Below are 24,462 nucleotides of genomic sequence, written 5' to 3' on the forward strand. Positions count from 1 at the left end.
GAAGGGCTTCCAGGGACAGCCAGGCTGGCACCTCACACCACTGTCCTTCCAGTCACTTCCAGTGTGGGTCAGACTTCACGCTCTTGACCTGGAAACACTGTGACTCCCTCCCACACTTGTCTTAATAGAGCTTTTTGTATGGCAGACATACTTATTGGCTTGTTTGGGCTGTCTTAATAGCCACATGAAGTCCAGGACTCAGTGTTCACCCTTAGAGCTGAAGACCTTTCTAAAACTTGGAGTAAACACCAGGTCCTGATTTTAAACCATGTGAAAGGGACCTTCACTTAAATATAACCGAGTGACCAGAATCTACACACATGGTAGCTCGGCAAAAAATGAGATGCTCTGGCCTGAAACTCTGGATTTTGAAAAATTGGTCTCTGCCTTCTTCATAGATAATTTCTCCTGGATAAACTAACCTAGAGAGTAATACCTTTAGTAGGTAAATCTTAGCTATGAAAGAAAGATATTGATTACTAATGAAGAAAGTCAGAGTCTGCCATGCTCACATTGGTCAAAGCCACAAACAGGGGCAACAACCTCTTTCAGCCAGCCCCCCACAGCCATTTCCCAAACAGGAACCCGCTGAGACAGTATTCTCCCTGCTTCTGTTTCAGGCTTTCTTCACTCACCTCAGGAAACTTCTTTTTCTGCACATATTCTGTGGTGGCAGCATCAAAATACTTGGCATAGCCCTCGTTGAGGCTGTAAATCTTTCCTTTCTTTTTAATCTTGACATCTTTTTCCACCAAGACAAATTCACCAAGAGCCTAGAAAGATGAAGGGAAATACCAGGAAGAAGAAAGATATCAGGAAACAGAAGTCAACAGCACACACTCCAATAACCAGAGAGCAATAACTGAGGCGGGCCTGCTGAAAGGACCTAGGGGGTAGCAAGGTCCTCCTGTAGCCTGTCCAGTGATGTTTTTATGAGACTTACAAATAACAGGGACAATGCGGAGCCTGCACAGGTAGAACAAGCTGTAATATAACAAAATATAAAATAATTCAAAGGAATAAGAAGGAAAGTTTCCCTTGTAACTCTCATTTGTAAAGAACCTAGCTGTATTTATCCCCTCAAGTTCTCATCCCCAGTTAATCCCTAATGTTTTCAGGAAGATTTGGGCCATCAACAATGAGAGGAAGAAGTTACACAGATGGGATTTGTAATGAAAGTGGGGATGTAATTAGACCACTAATTTGTGGTCCAGTTATTTTATCTTAATGACTCAGTCTTGGAAGCCATTCAAATTTCCTTGCATCACTAGAGGCTTCCCTGGTGGTCCAGTGGTTAAGACTCCATGCTTACAATTCAGGGGGTGTTGGTTCGATCCCTGGTGGGGATCCTGAAAGCTGCGCATCACAGCGGAAAAAAACAGAGTGAAAAAGAGCAAAGTTCCTTGTACCCCAAGTATTCTTATACAGGGTAAAGAGGAAATCCCTTCAATCAGAAACTGTATTCACTTGGCATGAAGAATCATTGATAAAATTTATTTTAATCCTCAGAATTACTTATAAAAGTGCCCAGTCTCCCTATAGCCACCTGGTCCCTTTCTGCAGGGCACCCCTCAGGTATCTCTTTACCTGAGTGCTGGTGGTCTCATCTCTAGGGCTGCAATTAGCTAGCTGCAAATTCACTTTGAAAGGCTCAACATCTCACTAAGTCATTAGGAAGGAAATCAAGACCTGGAAATCTAATCAGTTCTGATTAAACTTTGAAGGCTGAGAAAGGAAAAATCCCCCAAGATGACAGCTCACAGCTAGATGATTCCTAATGAACATTGACAACACTCCAACAAAGAGAAAAGGGTATGCTGACCATGTCTGAAATAAAACAATGACAAGGATATTAAACTGTAAAAATAACCAAACATGCTTCTTTTCTGTGAAATGTGAGTACTGACTGCTTTTTTACCAATGAATCATCACCCTCACTTTAGCTTTCCTGCCTCCCAGATAAAAACTGAGATACAAAATCATCAATTGTACCCACATCTAGACAATACCCAATTCAGAATTGACCCTCTCTTTCTCAAACCTTCTTTAGAATCATCAAGCAAAAGCCCATGTTCTATATATAATAAGACCATGCCAACTTCCTCTCTCATCTGAATGAGACAGTTGAATGGCATCACCAACTTGATGGACATGAATTTGAGCAAGCTGTGGGAGTTGGTGATGGACATGGGGCTTGGCATGCTACAGTCCATGGGATCACAGAGTTGGACAAGACTGAGCAACTGAACTGAACTGAACCCCCTCTCAGCACGAGGCCTCAGGGTTCTTCTAGAATGCCTTCTCCCAAGCTTAGTAAACCCAGCTTCTTAAGGAAGTTCTTGATGGTCTCTGGATCATGAACTTTAATAACCTGCTCTAGACATTTGTTGCTCTAGACATTTGTTGCTTTAGAGTAGCCCAGTGTGGAGCTCCACTTTTTAAAAGCACCTGAACTTCCTTTGAATAATTAACTCTTCCTATTGGATGCCAGTCTAGAAAGACTCTAAGCTGGACCTCCCCTAGCCCAAGGTCAAATACTTGACTTAGCTTGGCAAAATAATTACTCCTTCCTGGCATTTGAAACCTGAGTGAGAGACACAGCATCATGGGTGGTATCCAGACCAGGGGCTGTGCTGTGGGACTGGTCCTGTGAATCCTCCCTCCTAGACCTGCCCATCTCTAACCTGGGGCCTCAGCCTTTCCGTTAATGCAATAACACCCTTTACTTAGTTATCCAAGATCCTTGACTCTTTTAGTTCAGTCACTCAGTCGTGTCTGATGCTTTGCAACCCCATGGACTGCAGCATGCCAGGTTTCCCTGTCCATCACCATCTCCTGGAGCCTGCTTAAACTCATGTCCATTGAGTCAGTGATGCCATCCAACCATCTCATCCTTTATCATCCCCTTCTCCTCCTGCCATCAGTCTTTCTCAGCATCAGGGTCTTTTCTAATGAGTTGGCTCTTTGCATTAGGTGGCCAAAGTATTGGAGCTTCAGCTTCATCATCAGTCCTTCTAATGAATTTTCAGGGTTGATTTTCTTCAGGATTGACTGTTTGATATCCTTGCTGTCCAAGGGACTCTCAAGGGTATTCTCCAGCACCATGAAGATCAAGACAGATACACAACTGTGGTCTAAATAATGTCTTCACTTGTTTATCCACCCCAGGGCTGGGAAAGTGGACACTCAGGCCCCTGGCAAGGTGTTCTCTATTGTGGGGTAAAGATGGTTGTGGAGCCTTACTCCAACCTGGAAAATACATACCTTTGTTCTGACTGGGATCACTAGCACCCACTGTGTATACAAATGGCCTTCCACAACTTGGACACGAGGGCACCTGATGATCAGGCACCATATCCCTGCCATTTCGAAATTATATCTGTCATATGTAAACAAATACCTCTCATTGTGGCTTAGACCACAGTTGAGTGTTTGGTTAAGTGAGGTAGTCCCTCTGTACCTGAACAAAATCTGTGCTCTGACAAAATCAAATTACCAGCCCTGCACACTCGCAGATCAGGGAGGCTCTGGTTGCTCCACCAAGGAACTTTGTCCTGTGAGGCCCTGCCTGAGTAATGTGCAGGCCACCCTCCATGGTTTTCTACCTGTAACAAGTGCCATATGCTGCTTCAACCTCTCAGACAGGTCCTAAGCCTCATACATAGGGTCCTTGTTCAAGTGTCCTTTGTGGGTTTTCAGGCTAATGAAGAAAGCTCAGCAGAGAGCATGTGACAATTGATACAGGAGGGAAGTGGACAGGGTACAGTCTTTAAAAGAATGACATAATACAAGGACACAAAATAAACTGACTAGAATCAAACAGGTCCAAGATGGCAGACAGAGTCAACTTTCACTAGACTTTGAGCCTCAGTGCACATTAGCAAACTAAATGATACACCCACAGGCACCATGGCCAGAGCTGTGTGCATTCGCATGCATCAGCATGTAAACTCCTGACAGATAATTTCTGTTTGACCAGTGCATTATCTCCCTCCACTGCCTAGAATGGTATCTGAGGGCTCCCTGGATGCTCAATCAGTTCAGTTGCTCAGTCGTGTCTGACTCTTTGCCATCCCATGGACTGCAGCACACCAGGCCTCCCTGTCTATAGACAACTCCCGGAGTCCACTCAAACTCATGTCCATTGAGTCGGCGATGCCATCCAACCATCTCACCCTCTGTCATCCCCTTCTCCTCTTGCTTTCAATCTTTCCCAGCATCAGGGTCTTTTCAAATGAGTCAGCTCTTTGCATCAGGTGGCCAGAGTACTGGAGTTTCAGCTTCAACATCAGTCCTTCCAATGAACACTCAGGACTGATCTCCTTTAGGATGGAATGGTTGGATCTCCTTGCAGTCCAAGGGACTCTCAAGAGTCTTCTCCAACACCACAGTTCAAAAGCATCAGTTCTTCAGCACTCAGCTTTCTTTATAGTCCAACTCTCACATCCATACGTGACTACTGGAAAAACCATAGCCTTGGCTAGACGGACTTTTGTTGGCAAAGTACTGTCTCTGCTTTTTAATACACTGTCTAGGTTGATCATAACTTTTCTTCCAAGGAGTAAGCATCTTTTCATTTCATGGCTGCAGTTAGCATCTGCAATGATTTTGGAGCCTCCCAAAATAAAGTCAGCCACTGCTTCCACTGTTTCCCCATCTGTTTGCCATGAAGTGATGGGACCAGATGCCATGATCTTCGTTTTCTGAATGTTGAGTTTTAAGCCAACTTTTTCACTCTTCTCTTTCACTTTCATCAAGAGGCTCTTTAGTTCTTCTTCGCTTTCTGCTATAAGGGTGATGTCATCTTCATATCTGAGGTTATTGATATTTCTCCTGGCAATCTTGATTCCAACTTGTGCTTCATCAAGCCAAGCATTTCTCATGCTGTATTCTGCATAAAAGTTAAATAAGCAGGGCAAACTAAAGAGCCTCTTGATAAAAGCAAAAGAAGAGAGTGAAAAATTTGGCTTAAAATTCAACATTCATAAAACTAAGATCATAGCATCCAGTCCCATCACTTTATGGCAAATAGATGGGGAAACAATGGAAACAGTGGGAGATTTTATTTTGGGGGGCTCCCAAATCACTGCAGATGGTGACTGCAGCCATGAAATTAAAATATGCTTACTCACTGGAAGAAAAGCTATGACCAACCTAGACAGCATATTAAAAGCAGAGACATTACTTTGCCAACAAAGGTCCATCTAAAGCTATGGTTTTTCCAGTAGTCATGTATGCATGTGAGAGTTGGAATATAAAGCAAGCTGAGCACAGAAGAATTGATGCTTTTGAACTGTGGTGTTGGAGAAGACTCTTGCGAGTCCCTTGGACTGCAAGGAGATTCAACCAGTCCATCCTAAAGGAGATCAGTCCTGAATATTCATTGGAAGGACTGATGCTGAAGCTGTACTCCAATACTCTGGCCACCTGATGTGAAGAACTGACTGATTGGAAAACACCCTGATGCTGGGAAAGATTGAAGACAAGAGAAGGGGACGACAGAGGATGAGATGGTTGGATGGCATCACCAACTTGATGGACATGAGTTTGAGAAAGTTCCAGGAGTTGTTGATGGACAGGGAAGCCTGACGTGCTGCAGTCCATGGGGTAGCAAAGAGTCAGATGCGACTGAGCAACTGAACTGAACTGTACTGAATCATTCATTCTAGAGGCCCCCCAAAATCATTAATTCTCAGAATAGATACCTTGCTTTTATGAAATGATGGATTAGCTTGATCATAGCATTACGAAAGAGTTTCATAGTTAGCAAGTAAAAGTATGTGTAGTAAATTTATTGTTTATTGTTTTTAATATTTTCCATTGACATGAAAAATTTTAAGAACAGTTGATCTCCTGAACATTTTTAATGTACATTTGCCATGAAGGCTCAATCCTTGTTTTTGAACTCTGTGTCTTTATCCAATTACTTCTTCCAATCAGCACTGTGTTACATTTTTCATCTACCCAGAGGTGGTGCTTCTTCTTCTTCTGCTACTGCTATTTTATCATTGTGGAAAGTGTGGAGAATAACACATTATCTGATAAAACAGCTTTCTACCAGTGACTCATCCTTTTGGGAAAAACATGTATATTAGGGGACATTGTCCAAACTGGTGTCCAATAGGGTACCAGTAGTCCAATAGTCATATGTAGTTATTTAAATTAATTAAAATGAAATAAAATGCAAAAACCCAGTTTCTCAGTCACACTAACTCACTGCAAATGTTCAATGGTCACAAAAGGCTAGTGGCCACCATACCAGACAGCATAGATTACAGAACATAACCATTATCACAGAAAATTCTATTGGATGGTGCTACTGCAAAGAATCCATGTTTGGGACTTCCTTGGTGGTTCAGAGGTTAAGATTCTACACTTCCGATGCAGGGTCACCAGCTGGATCCCTGGTCAGGGAACTAAGACCCTGCATGTTGCACAAAGTGGCCAAAAAACAAACAAACAAAAAGAATCTATGTTTCTGTCTGTAAATTGGCAGCATTGGGATTCTTAAGTCATTGTATTTCCACAAACCGCAGAAGCTGAATATATTTTTTTGATAATAAATTCCTTACAAACAGGGCCTGAGTGATACATTTGACCATGTAGAACCCCTCAAATACCCTCCCATGAACAGAGATCTTAATGTTTTTAGATGATGCTGTTGGTCCCCCAAACTAGACTCCCTGACCCCCAAAGCAAGTATTAGGAATAACCAGTAAATTATCCCAGGGGACAGAATTAAAGCACAAAGACTCATACCTCATCACTAGGTACCTACTGGGTCAAGCATGAAGAGGTCCACTCCTTGCCCTGTGGAAAGAGCCACCAGGGTTGCACTTCCATAGAGTGCATAGCCAGCAGCCACAATGTTGCGACCTGGCTGCAGGGCGTCCTTTTCAGAAGGCTCATCCTCTGAGGTCTGCAAAAGAAAAAGAGACACATTACTGTCTCTGGATAGAGCCCTTTGCCAGAGGCAGCCTCACCAACTCGATGGACATGAGTTTGAGCAAGCTCTGGGCATTGGTGATGGACACGGGCGCTTGGTGTGCTGCAGTCCATGGGACTGCAAAGAGTCAGACACAACTGAGCACCTGAACTGAACTGAACGGCACTTCAGATCTACTTGAATCATGGAAGAAAGTGCGGTCATCAGATTTTCAAGCTGCGTAAAGGTAGCTGGAGGAAACAAGTTGCCATGTTAATGACTAGGTCTAGCTGAGCCATTGCAAAGGCCATTCTTGGACTTCTCCATTTCCTGAACATAGTTGTCTCCATCCTGCCAAGAACAGCATGCCAAGGTGTTAAAATCACAGCCTCTCTTAAAAATCATAAGCCATGCTCCACAATGATTAAAATGACTAAGGTCATTGAGCTCTGATTTTGTGCAATATCTCATTCTACATACACAACAGCACTCTGAGATAGGTATCTTTATGGTCTCCATCATCCAGATGAAAAACTCAGAGCCTGAGTGATTGGATAATTCACCCAACATCAAGCGGAACTGGAATCAACCCAGGCAGTTGCCTCCTCAAGGCCCTGCCCCTGCCTGTTCCCGCCCCCAGGGCCCAAGTCTACCAATCTGGACATTTTCGTGATGAAGCCTCTCTTGTTAGCTAACAGTGCTGACTGTGCATGGAAGTGGGAATTCAGTGAGACAGGATGAGGCAGGCATCCAAGGCAGAAGCAATGAAGGTTCTTGATGGAAGGGGAGAGCCGCAGATGAGACTGGATTTCACAACCTGCTTTTCCAAGGATCTCTTGAAGGGCTTGTCCTTTCCTATCTTCTTATGCTCAAAAAAACAAGGAATCAAATCTTATGAATTTGGAAAAAAGGAGAGTGAACTTCCTGCCCCCACTGTAAGGAGCTGATTGGATGGGGGAAGGAGAGGCAGGAACATGGCCACTGGGGTTGCTCAGTTCTTTTTCCACCGTCGTCTAAGATTCTGACTACACTGCACACACTTTGGAAGCAGTGGGGGAGAGGGGAATGTTTGCAGGAATACTCGGGCTCTGGTTCTACACCTTAACTTCATTATGGATGGCAAATGTGAGAGAAGCTTTGAAGGAAAAGTGAATGGGCAGATCTGAATGAACTGTTTTCAGAGCAACAGATCCAACTAGCTTCAGCTTCACACACTGAGCAAATAAGTATGACATATGTGACAAGCTGAAGCTCCAAACTTGCTTCCCACAGATCACCATACCCAAAGACTGTGGTGCTTTCTATGCAAGGATCAAATCAAAAATTGTTGGCCTTACTCTTTTTGTCATTCGATTTTCTCCCATCTGTTTACTAGAGTAACTACCACAGATATTCAGCTAGAGGCTGTGTTCTCTCTAGACACCAGTGAGTTTTGGCTAAAATGTTAGGGGAAACACTGACTGAAACCACCCACATTGGTCAGGCACAATAGTAACCACTTGCATGAGTTATTTAAGCCAGGAAGTCCTAAAGGAACACAGAACTAACAAGCCACCACCAACTGGAAGAGTTGGGAAAAGGTCAAAAGGAGATACCACATGTCCTATCAACCTCTCAAAATCTTCCTTGCTGGAATCCATCTTGGCTGAGCAATGTGTGCACCAGTAGGCCAAAGTCATAATGATTGGCCAGAGATGACCAGGAAATTAATCCCATCCCCATAAAACCCAAGACTGAGGCTGGGAGCTACGTGGCAGAGCAGCCCTGGGTTCCTTCTCCCTCTTGCTCATAGCCGGGACATCCCTTCCCAGTAAAGTCTCTTGCTCTGTCAGCATGTGTGTCTCCTTGGACAATTCACTTCCGAGTGTTAGACAAGAACCCACTCTTGAGCCCCGAAGGGATCTCCCTTCCTGCAACAAAAAGACAGGTCCAGAAATACTACATAGAGATTTCTTCAGGAGCAGAAAATTCCAGAGAACTGGAAACTGATGGAGGTGAAAGATAACACATTTAAAGTTAGAAAGACAGACTTGGTGATTATGTTCATAGGAAAGAGAATGATAGTGAGCTTGAATATTACACACACATTGGAAACATGTCCATTATGATAATTAACTCCTGAAAAAAAAATTTGGTGGGGGGGTGGGTGGGGGCCATGCCATGTGGCTTGTAGAATCTTAGTTCCCCAACCAGGGATTTTAACCTGGGCCCCCAGGAGTGAAATCATGGAGCCCTAACTACTGAACCATCAGGAAGCTTCTTAAAAAAAAATTCAAGGTAAAAAAATAGGTGGTAATTATATGAGATTTTATATCTTTCAAAGTACGGTCAGGGAGAAAGAAATTTTCCTCTGCACTTTTAAGTTCTTCAGGCTTTTCTAAGAATTATATTGATATGAGAAAAATTAACAGGGAAAAAAAAAAAGGTTTAGTAATATGTAGACATGGGAGAGACCCAGGAAAACTGTAACTCGCCAAAATGTCTAAAGCCCTTATCATCAGTTAAAGACCAAAGAGGATGTTGGAGGTAGTGGCTTGGGACTTCAGAGGTGAGGAAGGCACACGGAGATGGAATAGCAAATGTTTGGTAAACAAATGTTCCCTGGACCCTGTGGAGACAATCGGATACAGAGTGCAATTCTAACAAACAGATTCTGCTAAGTTCCTCCCAGTCTACAAGCCTAGTTTCATACTATAATATTGATGGTAATAGCTCCCTTCCAGAAACAAGATCTTACTATCCACATTGTTTTAGGCAACTGGGGTGTAGATTAAAGGCTCTTCCTGAGTCTTTCAGGCCTTAAGAATAATCAGCCTAAATGAATTTTCATGCCATGGAGACACTTTTTGGGGTGGAAAATTTTGCTTCCCTACGGCACAGCACTTTCTCATTGTTTTATGAAACAATGAAGAGGTTCTATAAAATTTTTTTGAAAGAGAATTTTTGTTTTTCAGGGAGAATTTTTCTCTTCTTCTGAAAGAGAAGAGACGGAGGTCAGAAAGATACACAGCATCTTGAAACCAGACAGTGATAAAGCTGGGGCTTGACCTAAGTCTCTTGTTGGGAAGCCAGCGTTCTTTTCAACAGCACTTGGAATATGGGACCAAGTTTGCTGTCTGCTAGTAAAATCACAATGACTTTTCTTTTTTTGGCCATGCTGTGCAGCTTCTGAGATCTTAGTTCCCCTCTCAGGGATTGAACCCCCACACTTAGCAGTGAAAGCACAGAGTCCTAACCACTGGGTGATCAGGGATTCCCTTAAGGCGTTTATTTTTACACCAAATTTTATCCTTCTTTTTAAAGATGCCACATTCCTTTTAATATTTTTATTATTTTCATATTTTCTCAGGACTACAAGAACTACTAATTTAAAAATTAAAACAGTATATTCCCTTTAATATTTTTCCTTACTTTCACAATCTTGCATTCTTTCTAACCCTTTTTTTTTCTTGCAGCTAGATACATTTTCATCCAACTTGCACATGTACTCTATAAATTCGCTTTATTTCCAGATTCCCAGGCCACATACAGATTCTGAGAACCAGGATCTAGAGAAATGATTCTCAATGTGGCCAAGCAGCAGCATTATCACCTGGGATCTTGGAAATGCAAATTCTTGAACTTCACCTCAGGCCTACAGAAACAGAAACCCTGGGCCGCCAGAATCAACCTGTGACACTAAAGTGTGGGAGCTACTGCTGTACAGCATGATCTCTTAAGGACTTTCAGCAAAGTGGAAGTCAAAGGCAGAACTGGATTTTTTATTAAAATCTTTAGTTTTCCCCATTGAAGTTTATGAAATATCTACATTTTAGTCATCAGAAGGATTACATTTTCTGTGTATGAAACCAGAGTTCTGTTTTCTGATTTCTCCCAAACTAGAGCCTATTCTTTCTCAGAGCTGTGATCCTGCAGCCTCTGCTTGGCATCACACCTTGTCCTTGGTCCTCTAGACTCTGCACTGGGGCTTGAAAAGAACCATCCCTCCCCCTTTGGCTTCTCTGACTTTGAATTACAAATAGACCTCACTGGCCTTCAGTTCAGTTCAGTCTCTCAGTCGTGTCCAACTCTTTGTGACACCATGGACTGCAGCATACCAGGCCTCCCTGTCCATCAACAACTCCCAGAGCTTGCTTAAACTCATGTCCCTGGGTCGGTGGTGCCATCCAACCATCTCATCCTCTGTCGTCCCCTTCTCCTTCTGCCCTCAATCTTTCCCAGCTTCAGGGTCTTTTCAAATGAGTCAGCTCTTCACATCAGGTGGCCAAAGTATTAGAGTACAGCTTCAGCGTCAGTCCTTCCAATGAATATTCAGAACTGATCTCCTTTAGGATGGAGTGGTTGGATCTCCCTGCAGTCCAAGGGACTCTCAAGAGTGTTCTCCAACACCACAGTTCAAAGGCATCAATTCTTCTGTGCTCAGCTTTCTTTATATTCCAACTCTCACATCCATACATGACTACTGGAAAAACCATAGCTTTGACTAGATGGACATTTATTGGCAAAGTAATGTCTCTGCTTTTTAATATGCTATCTAGGTTGCTCATAGTTTTTCTTGCAATGAACAAGCATCTTTTAATTTCATGGCTGTAGTCAGCATCTGCAATGATTTTGGAGCCCCCCCAAATAAAATCTCTCACTATTTCCATTGTTTCCCCATCTATTTGCCCTAAAGTGATGGGACTGGATGCCATGATCTTAGTTTTCGGAATGTGGAGTTTTAAGCCAACTTTTTCACTCTCCTCTTTCATTTTCATCAAGAGGCTCTTTAGTTCACTGGCCTTAGAAAAATTTAAACAATACTTTCTAGACCCAAGGCTTCCCTCCAGCTATTGCCCCATCTCTGTTTTCACCTAGGGTCTGGAATGGAAAACATCTGTCTACACTGGTTATCTCCCTTCTCCTGTCCTCACTGCAGGCTGCCACTAAATTGGGCATACATTTTCCAGTCTTCCTCTTACTCTGCCTCTTGGCAGCATTGGATCCAGTGACTGCTATCTCATTCATGAGATGTGTCTCTCCTGAGCTTCTGCCCACTTCCCTCTTTTCTGAATTTCTTTCTAAGACTCTCCATATGCCTCTCATTTGCTCTTGCCAACTCCTGTTCTTTTGACCTTTTAAATGTCAGTGCTCCTCCTGGTTCTTCCCTGCACTCAGAATATCCAGCCAGAACATCTAAAGAACTTTCTTCATTGCCACCTTGTGGAATGTGGTGACTCCAACTGGCCCACTCTATGCTCCAGAAATCTGTTTGGGGCTACAGCATTCTGGTGAATATCCACATAGAAGTTATTGGGTGACCATCTTTCCTCTGCCACTGGCTAGAGAACAAGAGAAAACTGGGAAGGTGAGATGAGAGACTTCAAGGGAAAAATATCTCCTGGCCTGACTTTCTCTGGTCCAGTCCCTCTCTGAAGCTCTGGGGTTTCCTGACTCATCCCTGACATTTATAACAGAATCCTAACTAATAAAGCTTTTTTCTCTTTATATTCTACACACTTATTGGCCATTTCACCTGCAGCCAAAATTCTAAGCCCCACACAGATGCTGCCTCCCAGACCTACAGCTCCATCTCCCCTGAGAGCCCAGCCTTGGAGCCACATGCCCACCAGACATTTCTGCTCAGGTATTCCATAGATGCTTCAATCTTAACATATCTGAGATGGACTTCTCTGCCCCTTCTCACCCACTCCTCCCCAAATTCATGATCTTCTCCTACTGCTGCCCATCTTGACAAATGGTTCCTGGAGCAACTTGAGTGTCACCCTCCCCACCATCTCCTGACCATCCTCCTCACCCTCATCTATAGCCTTTCAATCATTCAGCCCAGTCAGTCCTGCTAGCTGTCTCGGCAGGACAATGCCTTCCTCTCTATCCACCCCCACCACTACTTGGTCTGAACAAACCATCACCTTCTGCCTGGTCTCCTGACTTCATCCTCACCCTGCCCTCACCTATGGCCCTTCTCTTCTAGAAACATTTCACTGACTTCCCACTGCCTTGGCGTCCAATATTCCTAACTCCTTTTACCAGGTCTTCCAAGACCTGGCCCCTGCTGGCTGACCAGCCTTGTCAAACACCATCCTCTGCCCCTCTAAACCCAGGCCCTGTGCTACAGCAACACCAAGCTTATTTTCTCTTCTTGGACACTGCATCCTGCATGTGAACTCCGGGACTCTGCCTGTGCATTTGTTTCTAGTCAGAATGGCTCTCTCCTTTCTTCCATACCCTTTGCCTGAGGAACTCATAGTCAGCCTTCAAGTTTCAGGTAAAGCATTAGCTTCCCCATGGAAGCCTTCCCAGACTTCAACGTTTAGTCTTCTGGGTACTCAATGCTTTTCCTCTGACACTCCCAACATAACTCATTAGCATGATTGTTGTCTGGCTTCCTAAATAGACTGTTAGCTCCATGCTGGCAGTTTGACTGTCTTGTTTACATCTGCTTTCCTACCTCCTAGTGCAATCTGGCCCGTGGTTGTTGCATTCAGTTCATACACACATGCTGCTGCTAAGTCGCTTCAGTCATGTCTGACTCTTCGTGACCCCATGGACTGCAGCCTACCAGGCTCCTCCGCCCATGGGATTTTCCAGGCAAGAGTACTGGAGTGGGATGCCATTGCCTTCTCCATCATATACACATATACACACATATACATATGCAAATTTATTCACACTCATATATACTTTTTCACCAGTATTCTAAATAGTCTCTTGTATGGACACCCCAAATTTAATCAATCTCTGTCACTTAAAGTTTAGGTTTTTCCTAAAACATTTTTGGACTCCCTGGTGATCCAGTAGTTAAGAGTCTGCCTGCCAATCCTGGGGACACAGGTTGCACAGGAAGATTCCACATGCCACCAGGCAAATAAAACCATACATCACAATTACGGAGCCCACATTTTAGAGCCGGCAAGCCACAGCTACTGAAGCCTGCTACCCTAGACCTCGTGCACTGCAACATGAGAAGCCACAACAACAAGAAGCCTGCACACTGCAACTAGAGAGTAGCTCCCTCTTGCAGCAACTAGACAAAGCCTTCACGCAACAATAAAGACCCAGCTCAACCAAACATAAAATAAAATTTTTAAAAACTTCTTTTAAGTTTTTACTTAAAAATAATTATATATCCACAGGAAGTTGCACAGGTAATACAGAGAGATCTTGTGTACCTTTCACCCAATTTCCCCAAATAGTTACATTTTCTATATTTTATGATAGTACAATACTAAAACCAGGACCTGACATTGGTATTAAGTGCATGTATAGCTCTACGGCATTTTAACATGAGTAGATTATGTACACACCACCACATAAAGATACAGCACTTAATTTGCATTTTCCTAATGACTTGTGATGTTGGATGTTTTTCATGTGCTTATTTGCCAAAAAAACTTATCTTACCTGTTCTGTGACATGTCTCTTCATATTCCATGTTCTAAGTGAATCAGAACACAAAAAATGTTTGGCATTTTTACAGTTGAGTTTTGAAAGTTCTTTTATATTCTAGGTATGAGTCCTTTGTCAGGTATGTGGTTTACAAATATTCTCTATAGTTTTTGTACGCATCCCCTTAACAGAGCTCTTTGCAGAGCAAAAGTTTTTAATTTTAATGAAATCCAACTATTATTTTTAAAAATTTTATGGATCATAATTTTGGAATTAGGTCTAAGAACTTAAGCCCTAATTCCTAGAGATTTTTATCTTATGTTTTACTATAATTTTTTTAAAGTTTTACATTTAGGGAGTTCCCTGGTGGCTCAGTGGTTAGGATTCCAGGCTTTCACTGTAACAGCCCAGGTTCAATCTCTGGTCAGGAAACTAAGATTACACAAGTTGTGTGGTGGGGCAAAAAAAAAAAAACAATTAAAGATAAAATTTTAGGACTTCCCTGGTGGTGTAAATGCAAATCTGTCTGTCAATGCAGAGGACACCAGTTCGATCCCTGTTCCAAAAAGATCCCACATGCCTCAGAAGAACTAAGCCCATGTGCCTCAACCACTGGGCCCGTGTTCCACAGCTCAGTGCTGCAACTACTGAGCCCGCTCGTCTAGACACCCACTCTCTGCACAACAAGAGAAGCCACTACTTCGTAAATAAATTCATTTGTACTCTTTTTTTTTATGTGTGTGTTAGTCACTCAGTCATGTCTGAATCATTGTGACCCCGTGGGTGGTAGCCTGCCAGGCTCCTCTGTCCATGGGATTTCCCAGGCAAGAATACTGGAGTGGATAGCCATTTCCTTCTCCAAGGCAAATTCCTGACCCAGCAACTGAACCCAGGTCTCCTGAATTGCAGGCAGATTCTTTACCATCTGAGCCACCAGGGAAGCCCACTCTTTTTTTTTTTTTTTTTTTTTTTTGTAGATTCCACATATAAGCAGAAATAGAGTTACAGACATGAAAAATAAACTTATGGTTTGTTGTTAGTGGTGGTCAGTCACTAAGTAGTATCCCACTCTTTGAGACTCCATGGCCTGCAGCATGCCAGGCCCCTCCATCCTCCTCTATCTCCCTGAGTTTGCTTATATTCATGTCCATTGAGTCTGTGATGCTTTCTAACCATCTCATCCCTTGCCACCCTCTTCTCCTTTTGCCTTCAATCTTTCTCAATCATCAGGGTCTTTTCCAATGAGTCTGCTCTTACTATCAGGTGGCCAAAGTATTGGAGCTTCAGCTTCAACATTAGTCCTCCCAATGAATATTCAGGGTTGATTTCCTTTAGAATTGACTGATTTGATCTCCTTGTAGTCCAAGGAACTCTCAAGAGTCTCTTTCAGCACCTCGATGCAAAAGCATCAATTATTCAGCACTCAACATCTTCAGGGGCCAACTCTCACATCCATACATGACTACTGGAAAAATCATAGCCTTGACTATATGGACCTTTGCTGGCAAAGTGATGTCTGTGCTTTTTAATACACTGTGTAGGTTTGTCATAGCTTTCCTTCCAAGGAGCAAGTGTCTTTTAATTTCATGGCTGTAGTCACTGTCCTCAGTGATTTTGGAGCCCAAGAAAATAAAATCTGCCACTGCTTCCACTTTTCCCCCTTCTACTTGCATGAAGTAATGGTATTGAATGCCAAGATCTTAGTTTTTTGAATGTTGATTTTCAAGCCAGCTTTTTCACTCTCTTCTTTCACCTTTATCAAGAGGCTCTTTACTTTCTCTTCACTTTCTTCAATGAATGATATCATCTGAATATCTGAGGTTGTTGCTGTTTCTCCTGGCAATCTTGATTCCAGCTTGTGATTCATCCAGCCTGGCATTTTGCATGATGTACTCTGCATATAAGTTAAATAAGCAGGGTGACAATATACAGCCTTGTCATACTCCTTTCCCAATTTGGAAACAGTCAGTTGTTCCACTTCCAGTTCTAACTGTTACTTTTTTTAACCCACATACAGGTTTCTCAGGAGACAGATAAGTTGGTCTGGTACTCCTATCTCTTAAAGAATTTCCCACAGTTTATTGTGATTCACACAGTCAAAAGCTTCAGCATAGTCAATGAAGCAGAAGTAACATTTTTCTGGTACTCCATTGCTTTCTCCATGATCCAAAAAGTGTTGGCAATGTCACCTCTAATTACTCTGCCTTTTCTAAATCCAACTTGTACATGTGGAAGTTCTTGGTTCACATACTGTTGAAGCCTAGCTTGAAGGATTTTGAGCATTATCTTGCTAGCATGTCAAATGAGTGTGATTGTATAGTAGTTTGAACATTTTTTGCCATTATCCTTCTTTGGAATTGGGATGAAAACTGACCAGCAGTCCTGCGGCAACTGCTGAGTCTTCCAAATTTGCTGATATATTGAGTGCAGTAGTTTAATAGCATCATCATTTAGGGTTTTAAATAGCTCAGCTGGAATTCTATCACCTCCACTAGGTTTGTTCATAGTAATGCTTCCTTAGGCCCACTTGACTTCACGCTCCAGGATGTCTGGCTCTAGGTGGATGAGCACACTACTGTGGTTATCTGAGTCATTAAGGCCTTTTTTATACAGTTCTATGTACTCTGGCCAACTCTTCTTAATCTCTTCTGCTTCTGTTAGCTCCTTATCTTTTCTGTGCTTTATCATGCCTATCCTTGCATGAAATGTTTTCTTAATATCTCCAGTTTTTTTCTTTTTTAAGAAATTTCTAGTTTTTCCCATTCTATCATTTTCCTCCTTCTCTTTGTATTGTTCATTTAAGAAGGGCTTTTTATCTCTCTTGCTTTCTATGAACTTTGAATTCATTTGGGTATATCTTTCTCTTTCTCCCTTGCCTTTTGCTTCTCTCCTTTCCTCAGTTACAGCTGCCTCAGACAACCACTTTGCCTTGTTGCATATTTTTTTCCTTTGGGATGGTTTTGGTCACAGCCTCCTATACAGTGTTACGGATCTCCATCCATAGTTCTTCAGACACTCTGTCTACCAGACCTAATACCTTTAATCTGTTGGTCACCTCCACTGTATAATCATAAGGGATCAGATTTAGGTCATACCTGAATGGCAGATGGGTTCCAAATCAGAAAAGGAGTGCATCAATGCTGTATATTGTCACCCTGCTTATTTAAATTATATGCAGAGTACATCATGAGAAATGCTGGACTGAATGAAGCACAAGCTGAAATCAAGATTGCCAGGAGAAATATCAATAACCTCAGATATGCAGATGACACCACCCTTATGGCAGAAAGTAAGGAAGAACTAAAGAATCTCTTGATGACAGTGAAAGAGGAGAGTGAACAAGTTGGCTTAAAGCTCAACATTCAGAAAACTAAGATCATGGCATCCAGTCCCATCATTTCATGGGAAATAGATGGGGAAACAGTGGAAACAGTGGCAGAGTTTATTGATTGGGGCTCCAAAATCACTGCAGATGGTGACTGCAGCCATGAAATTAAAAGATGCTTGCTCGTTGCAAGAAAAACTATGACCAACCTAGACAGCATATTAAAAAGCAGAGACATTACTTTGCCAATAAATGTCCATCTAGTCAAAGCTATGGTTTTTCCAGTAGTCATGTATGGATGTGAGAGTTGGAATATAAAGAAAGCTGAGCACAGAATTGATGCTTTTGAACTGTGGTGTTGTAGAAGACTCTTGAGAGTCCCTTGAACTGCAAGGAGATTCAACCAGTCCATCCTAAAGGAGATCAGTTCAGTTCAGTTCAGTTCAGTTCCTTGTCGTGTCCGACTCCCTGCAACCCCATGAAACATAGAACGCCAGGCCTCCGTGTCCATCTCCAACTCCCAGAGTTTACTCAGACTCATGTACATTAAGTCGGTGATGCCATCTAACCACCTTATCCTCTGTCGTCCTCTTCTCCTCCTGCCTTCCATCTTTCCCAACATCAGGGTGTTTTCCAATGAATCAGCTCTTCGCATCAGGTGGCCAAAATATTGGGAGTTTCAGGTTGAACATCAGCCCTTCCAAAGAACATCCAGGACTGATTTCCTCTAGGAGGAATCTCCTTAGACTCTCAAGAGTCTTCTCCAAAAGCACAGTTCTAAAGTATCGATTCTTCAGCACTCAGCTTTCTTTATAGTCCAACTCTCACATCCATACATGAGTAATGGAAAAATCATAGCCTTGATTAGATGGACTTTCGTTGACAAAGTAATGTCTTTGCTTTTTAATATGCTGTCTAGGTTGGTCAAAACTTTCCTTCCAAAGAGCAAGCATCTTTTAATTTCATGGCTACATTCATCATCTGCAGTGATTTTGTAGCCCCCCAAAATAAAGTCTGACAGTGTTTGCACTGTTTCCCCATCTATTTCCCATGAAGTGATGGGACCGGATGCTATGATCTTAGTTTTCTGAATGTTGAGTTTTAGCCAACTTGTTCACTCTCCACTTTCACAGTCATCAAGAGGCTCTTTAGTTCTTCTTCACTTTCTGCCATGAGGGTTGTGTCATCTGCATATCTGAGATTATTGATATTTCTCCTGGCAATCTTGATTCCAGCTTGTGCTTCCTCCAGCCCAGCGTTTCTCATGATGTACTCTGCATAGAAGTTAAATAAGCAGGGTGACAATATACAGCCTTGACGTACTACTTTTCCTATTTGGAAGCAGTCTGTTGTTCCATGTCCAGTTCTAACTGGTGCTTCCTAACCTGCATACAGCTTTCTCAAGAGGCAGGTCAGGTGGTCTAGTATTCCCATCTCTTTCAGAATTTTCTAGTTTATTGTGACCCACACAATCAAAGGCTTTGGCATAGTCAATAAAGCAGAAATGGATGTTTTTCTGGAACTCTCTTGCTTTTTCTATGATCCAGCAGATTTTGACAATTTGATCTCTGGTTCCTCTGCCTTTTCTAAAACCAGCTGGAACAGCTGGAAGTACATGCTTCATGTATTGCTGAAGCCTGGCTTGGAGAATTTTGAGCATTACTTTACTAGCATGTGAGATGAGTGCAATTGTGTGGTAGTTTGAGCATTCTTTGGCCTTGGCTTTCTTTGGGATTGGAATGAAAACTGACCTTTTCCAGTCCTGTGGCCACTGCTGAGTTTTCCAAATTTGCTGGCATATTGAGTGCAGCACTTTCACAGCATCATTTTTTAGGATGTGAAATAGCTCAACTGGAATTCCATCACCTCAACTAGCTTTGTTTGTGGTGATACTTCCTAAGGCCCACGTGACTTCATATTTTTTATCTCAGTTTTATTTATTCATTTATTTATTTTACTTTACAATATTGTATTGGTTTTGCCATACATTGACATGGATCCGCCATGGGTGTACATGTGTTCCCCATCCTGAACCCCCCTCCCACCTCCATCCCCATCTCATCCCTCTGGGTCATCCAGTGCACCAGCCCCGAGCACCCTGTATCATGCATTGAACCTGGACTGGTGATTTGTTTCACATGTTACAATTTACATGTTTCAATGCCATTCTCCCGTATCATCCCACCCTCGCCCTCTCCCACAGAGTCCAAAAGACTGTTCTATACATCTGTATCTCTTTTCCTGTCTCACATACGGGGTTAGCGTTACCATCTTTCTAAATTCCATATATATGCATTAGTATACTGTATTGGTGTTTTTCTTTCTGGCTTACTTCACTATGTATAATAAGCTCCAGTTTCATCCACCTCATTAGAACTGATCCAAATGTATCCTTTTTAATGGCTGAGTAATACTTCATTCTGTATATGTACCACAGCTTTCTTATCCATTCATCTGCTGATGGACATCTAGGTTGCTTCCATGTCCTGGCTATTATAAACAGTGCTGCGATGAACATTGGGGTACACATGTCTCTTTCAATTCTGGTTTCCTTGGTGTGTATGCCCAGCAGTGGGATTGCTGGGTCATATGGCAGTTCTATTTCCAGTTTTTAAAGGAATCTCCACACTGTTCTTCATAGTGGCTGTACTAGTTTGCATTCCCCACAACAGTGAAAGAGGGTTCTCTTTTCTCCACACCCTCTCCAGCATTTATTGCTTGTAGACTTTTGGATACGAGATATTCTGACTGGTGTGAAATGGTACCTCATTGTGGTTTTGATTCGCATTTCTCTGATAATGAGTGATGCTGAGCATCTTTTCATGTGTTTGTTAGCCATCTGTATGTCTTCTTTGGAGAAATGTCTGTTTAGTTCTTTGGCCCATTATTTGATTGGGTTGTTTATATTTCTGGAATTGAGCCGCAAGAGTTGCTTGTATATTTTTGAGATTAACTCCTTGTCCATTGCTTCATTTGCTATTATTTTTTCCCATTCTGAAAGCTGTCTTTTCACCTTGCTTATAATTTCCTTTGTTTTGCAGAAGATTTTAATTTTAATTAGGTCGCATTTGTTTATTTTTGCTTTTATTTCCAATATTCTAGGAGGTAGGTCATAGAGAGTCCTGCTGTGATTTATGTCGGAGAGTGTTTTGCCTATATTTTCCTCTAGGAGTTTTATAGTTTCTGGTCTTAAGTTTAGATCTTTAATCCATTTTGAGTTTATTTTTGTGTATGGTGTTAGAAAGTGTTCTAGTTTTATTCTTTTATAAGTGGTTGACCAGTTTTCCCAGCACCACTTGTTAAAGAGATTGTCTTTTCTCCATTGTATATTCTTGCCTCCTTTGTCAAAGATAAGGTGTCCGTAGGTGTGTGGATTTATCTCTGGGCTTTCTATTTTGTTCCATTGATCTATATTTCTGTCTTCGTGCCAGTACCATACTGTCTTGATGACAGTGGCTTTGTAGTATAGTCTGAAGTTAAGCAGGTTGATTCCTCCAGTTTCATTCTTCTTTTTCAAGATTGCTTTGGCTATTTGAGGTTTTTGTATTTCCACACAAATTGTGAACTTATTTGTTCTAGCTCTGCGAAAAATACCATTGGTAGCTTGATAGGGATTGCATTGAATCTATAGATTGCTTTGGTAGTACCCTCATTTTCACTATATTGATTCTTCCGATCCATGAACACGGTATATTTCTCCAACTATTAGTGTCCTCTTTGATTTCTTTTACCAATGTTTTATAGTTTTCTATATATAGGTCTTTTGTTTCTTTAGGTAGATATATATCTATGTATTTTATTCTTTTCATTGCAATGGTGAATGGAATTGTTTCCTTAATTTCTCTTTCTGTTTTCTCATTGTTAGTGTATAGGAATGCAAGGGATTTCTGCATGTTGATTTTATATCCTGCAACTTTACTATATTCATTGATTAGCTCTAGTAATTTTCTGGTGGAGTCTTTAGGGTTTTCTATGTAGAGGATCACGTCATCTGCAAACAGTGAGAGTTTTACTTCTTCTTTTCCAATTTGGATTCCTTTTATTTCTTTTTCTGCTCTGATTGCTGTGGCCAAAACTTCCAAAGCTATGTTGAATAGTAGTGGTGAGAGTGGGCACCCTTGTCCTGTTCCTGACTTTAGGGAAAATGCTTTCAATTTTTCACCATTGAGGATAATGTTTGCTGTGGGTTTGTCATATATAGCTTTTATTAGGTTGAGGTATGTTCCTTCTATTCCTGCTTTCTGGAGAGTTTTTATCATAAATGGATATTGAATTTTGTCAAAGGCTTTCTCTGCATCTATTGAGATAATCATATGGCTTTTATTTTTCAATTTGTTAATGTGATGTATTACATTGTCTGATTTGTGGATATTGAAGAATCCTTGCATCCCTGGGATAAAGCCCACTTGGTCATGATGTATGATCTTTTTAGTATGATGTTGGATTCTGTTTGCTAGAATTTTGTTAAGGATTTTTGCATCTATGTTCATCAGTGATATTGGCCTGATCAGTTTTCTTTTTTTGTGGCATCTTTGTCAGGTTTTGGTATTAGGGTGATGGTGGCCTCATAGAATGAGTTTGGAAGTTTAGCTTCCTCCACAATTTTCTGGAAGACTTTGAGTAGGATAGGTGTTAGGTCTTCTATAAATTTTTGGTAGAATTCAGCTGTGAAGCTGTCTGGTCCTGGGCTTTTGTTTGTTGGAAGATTTCTGATTATAGTTTCAATTTCTGTACTTGTGATGGGTCTGTTAAGATTTTCTATTTCTTCCTGGTTCAGTTTTGGAAAGTTGTACTTTTCTAAGAATTTTTCTATTTCTTCCTGCCCATTTTATTTGCATATAGTTGCTGATAATAATCTCTTATGATCCTTTGTATTTTTGTGTTGTCTGTTGTGATCTCTCCGTTTTCATTTCTAATTTTGTTGATTTGATTTTTCTCCCTTTGTTTCTTGATGAATCTGGCTAATGGTTTGTTAATTTTATTTGTCTTCTCAAAGAACCAGCTTTTGGCTTTGTTGATTTTTGCAATGGTCTCTTTTGTTTCTTTTGCATTTATTTCTGCCCCAATTTTTAAGATTTCTTTTCTTCTACTAACCCTGGGGTTCTTCATTTCTTCCTTTTCTAGTTGCTTTAGGTGTAGATTTAGGTTATTTATTTGACTTTTTTCATGTTTCTTGAGGTAAGCCTGTGTTGCTATGAACCTTCCCCTTAGCACTGCTTTTACAGTGTCCCACAAGTTTTGGGTTGTTGTGTTTTCACTGTCATTCATTTCTATGCATATTTTAATTGTTTTAAATTTCTTCTGTGATTCGTTGGTTATTCAGAAGCATGTTGTTCACCCTCCATATGTTGGAATTTTTAATAGTTTTTCTCCTGTAATTGACATCTAATCTTACTGTATTGTGGTCAGAAAAGATGCTTGGAATGATTTCATTTTTTTTTTTTTTTTTTTGAAATTTACCAAGCCTAGATTTATGGCCCAGGATGTGATCTATCCTGGAGAAGGTTCCGTGTGCACTTGAGAAAAAGGTGAAATTCATTGTTTTGGGGTGAAATGTCCTATAGATATCAATTAGGTCTAACTGCTCTATTGTATCATTTAAAGCTTGTGTTTCCTTGTTAATTTCCTGTTTAGTTGATCTATCCATAGGTGTGAGTGGGATATTAAAGTCTCCCACTATTATTGTTAATTTCCCCTTTCATACTTGTTAGCATTTGTCTTACATATTGCGGTGCTCCTATGTTGGGTGCATATATATTTATAATTGTTATATCTTCTTCTTGGGTTGATCCTTTGATCATTATGTAGTGTCCTTCTTTGTCTCTTTTCACAGCCTTTGTTTTAAAGTCTGTTTTATCTGATATGAGTATTGCTACTCCTGCTTTCTTTTGGTCTCTATTTGTGTGGAATATCTTTTTCCAGCCCTTCACTTTCAGTCTGTATGTGTCCCTTGTTTCAAGTTGGGTCTCTTGTAAACAACATATATAGGGGTGTTGTTTTTGTATCCATTCAGCCAGTCTTTGTCTTTTGGTTGGGGCATTTAACCCATTTACATCTAAGGTAACTATTAATAAGTATGATCCCATTGCCATTTACTTTATTGTTTTGGGTTCGAGTTTATACACCCTTTCTGTGTTTCCTGTCTAAAGAAGATCCGTTAGCATTTGTTGGAGAGCTGGTTTGGTGGTGATGAATTCTCCCAGCTTTTGCTTGTCTATAAAGCTTTTGATTACTCCTTCATATTTGAATGAGATCCTTGCTGGGTACAGTAATCTGGGCTGTAGGTTATTTTCTTTCATCACTTTAAATATGTCCTGCCATTCCCTCCTGGCCTGAAGAGTTTCTATTGAAAGATCAGCTGTTATCCTTATGGAAATCCCCTTGTGTGTTACTTGTTGTTTTTCCCTTGCTGCTTTTAATATTTGTTCTTTGTGTTTGATCTTTGTTAATTTGATTAATATGTGTCCTGGGGTGTTTCACCTTGGGTTTATCCTGTTTGGGATTCTCTGGGTTTCTTGAACTTGGATGATTATTTCCTTCCCCATTTATGGATGTTTTCAACTATTATCTCCTCAAGTATTATCTCATGGTCTTCCTGTCTTCTTCTTCTGGGACTCTTATGGTTCCAATGTTGGGACATTTAACATTGTCCCAGAGGTCTCTGAGATTGTCCTCATTTCTTTTAGTTCTTTTTTCTTTTTTCCCCTCTGTTTCATTTATTTCTACCATTCTATCTTCTACCTCATTTATCCTATCTTCTGCCTCTGTTATTCTACTGTTGGTTCCCTCCAGAGTATTTTTTATCTCATTTATTGCATTATTC

General features: G+C 41.3%; 1 protein-coding gene across 1 annotated transcript in view; it reads right to left on the minus strand.

Annotated features, from left to right (window-relative positions):
* Positions 1–24,462, minus strand: part of FBP2 (fructose-bisphosphatase 2) — a 51,460-nt gene that overhangs the window by 14,765 nt on the left and 12,233 nt on the right. The window contains exons 4-5 of the mRNA XM_005684137.3: positions 6,779–6,919; positions 636–773 (exon numbers count right to left, since the gene is read on the minus strand). Coding sequence (XP_005684194.2) covers positions 636–773; positions 6,779–6,919 — 279 coding nt within the window. The remainder of the gene's footprint in view (positions 1–635; positions 774–6,778; positions 6,920–24,462) is intronic.

Source organism: Capra hircus, chromosome 8, assembly GCF_001704415.2.
Source record: "Capra hircus breed San Clemente chromosome 8, ASM170441v1, whole genome shotgun sequence".
Classification (NCBI taxonomy): Eukaryota; Metazoa; Chordata; class Mammalia; order Artiodactyla; family Bovidae; genus Capra; species Capra hircus.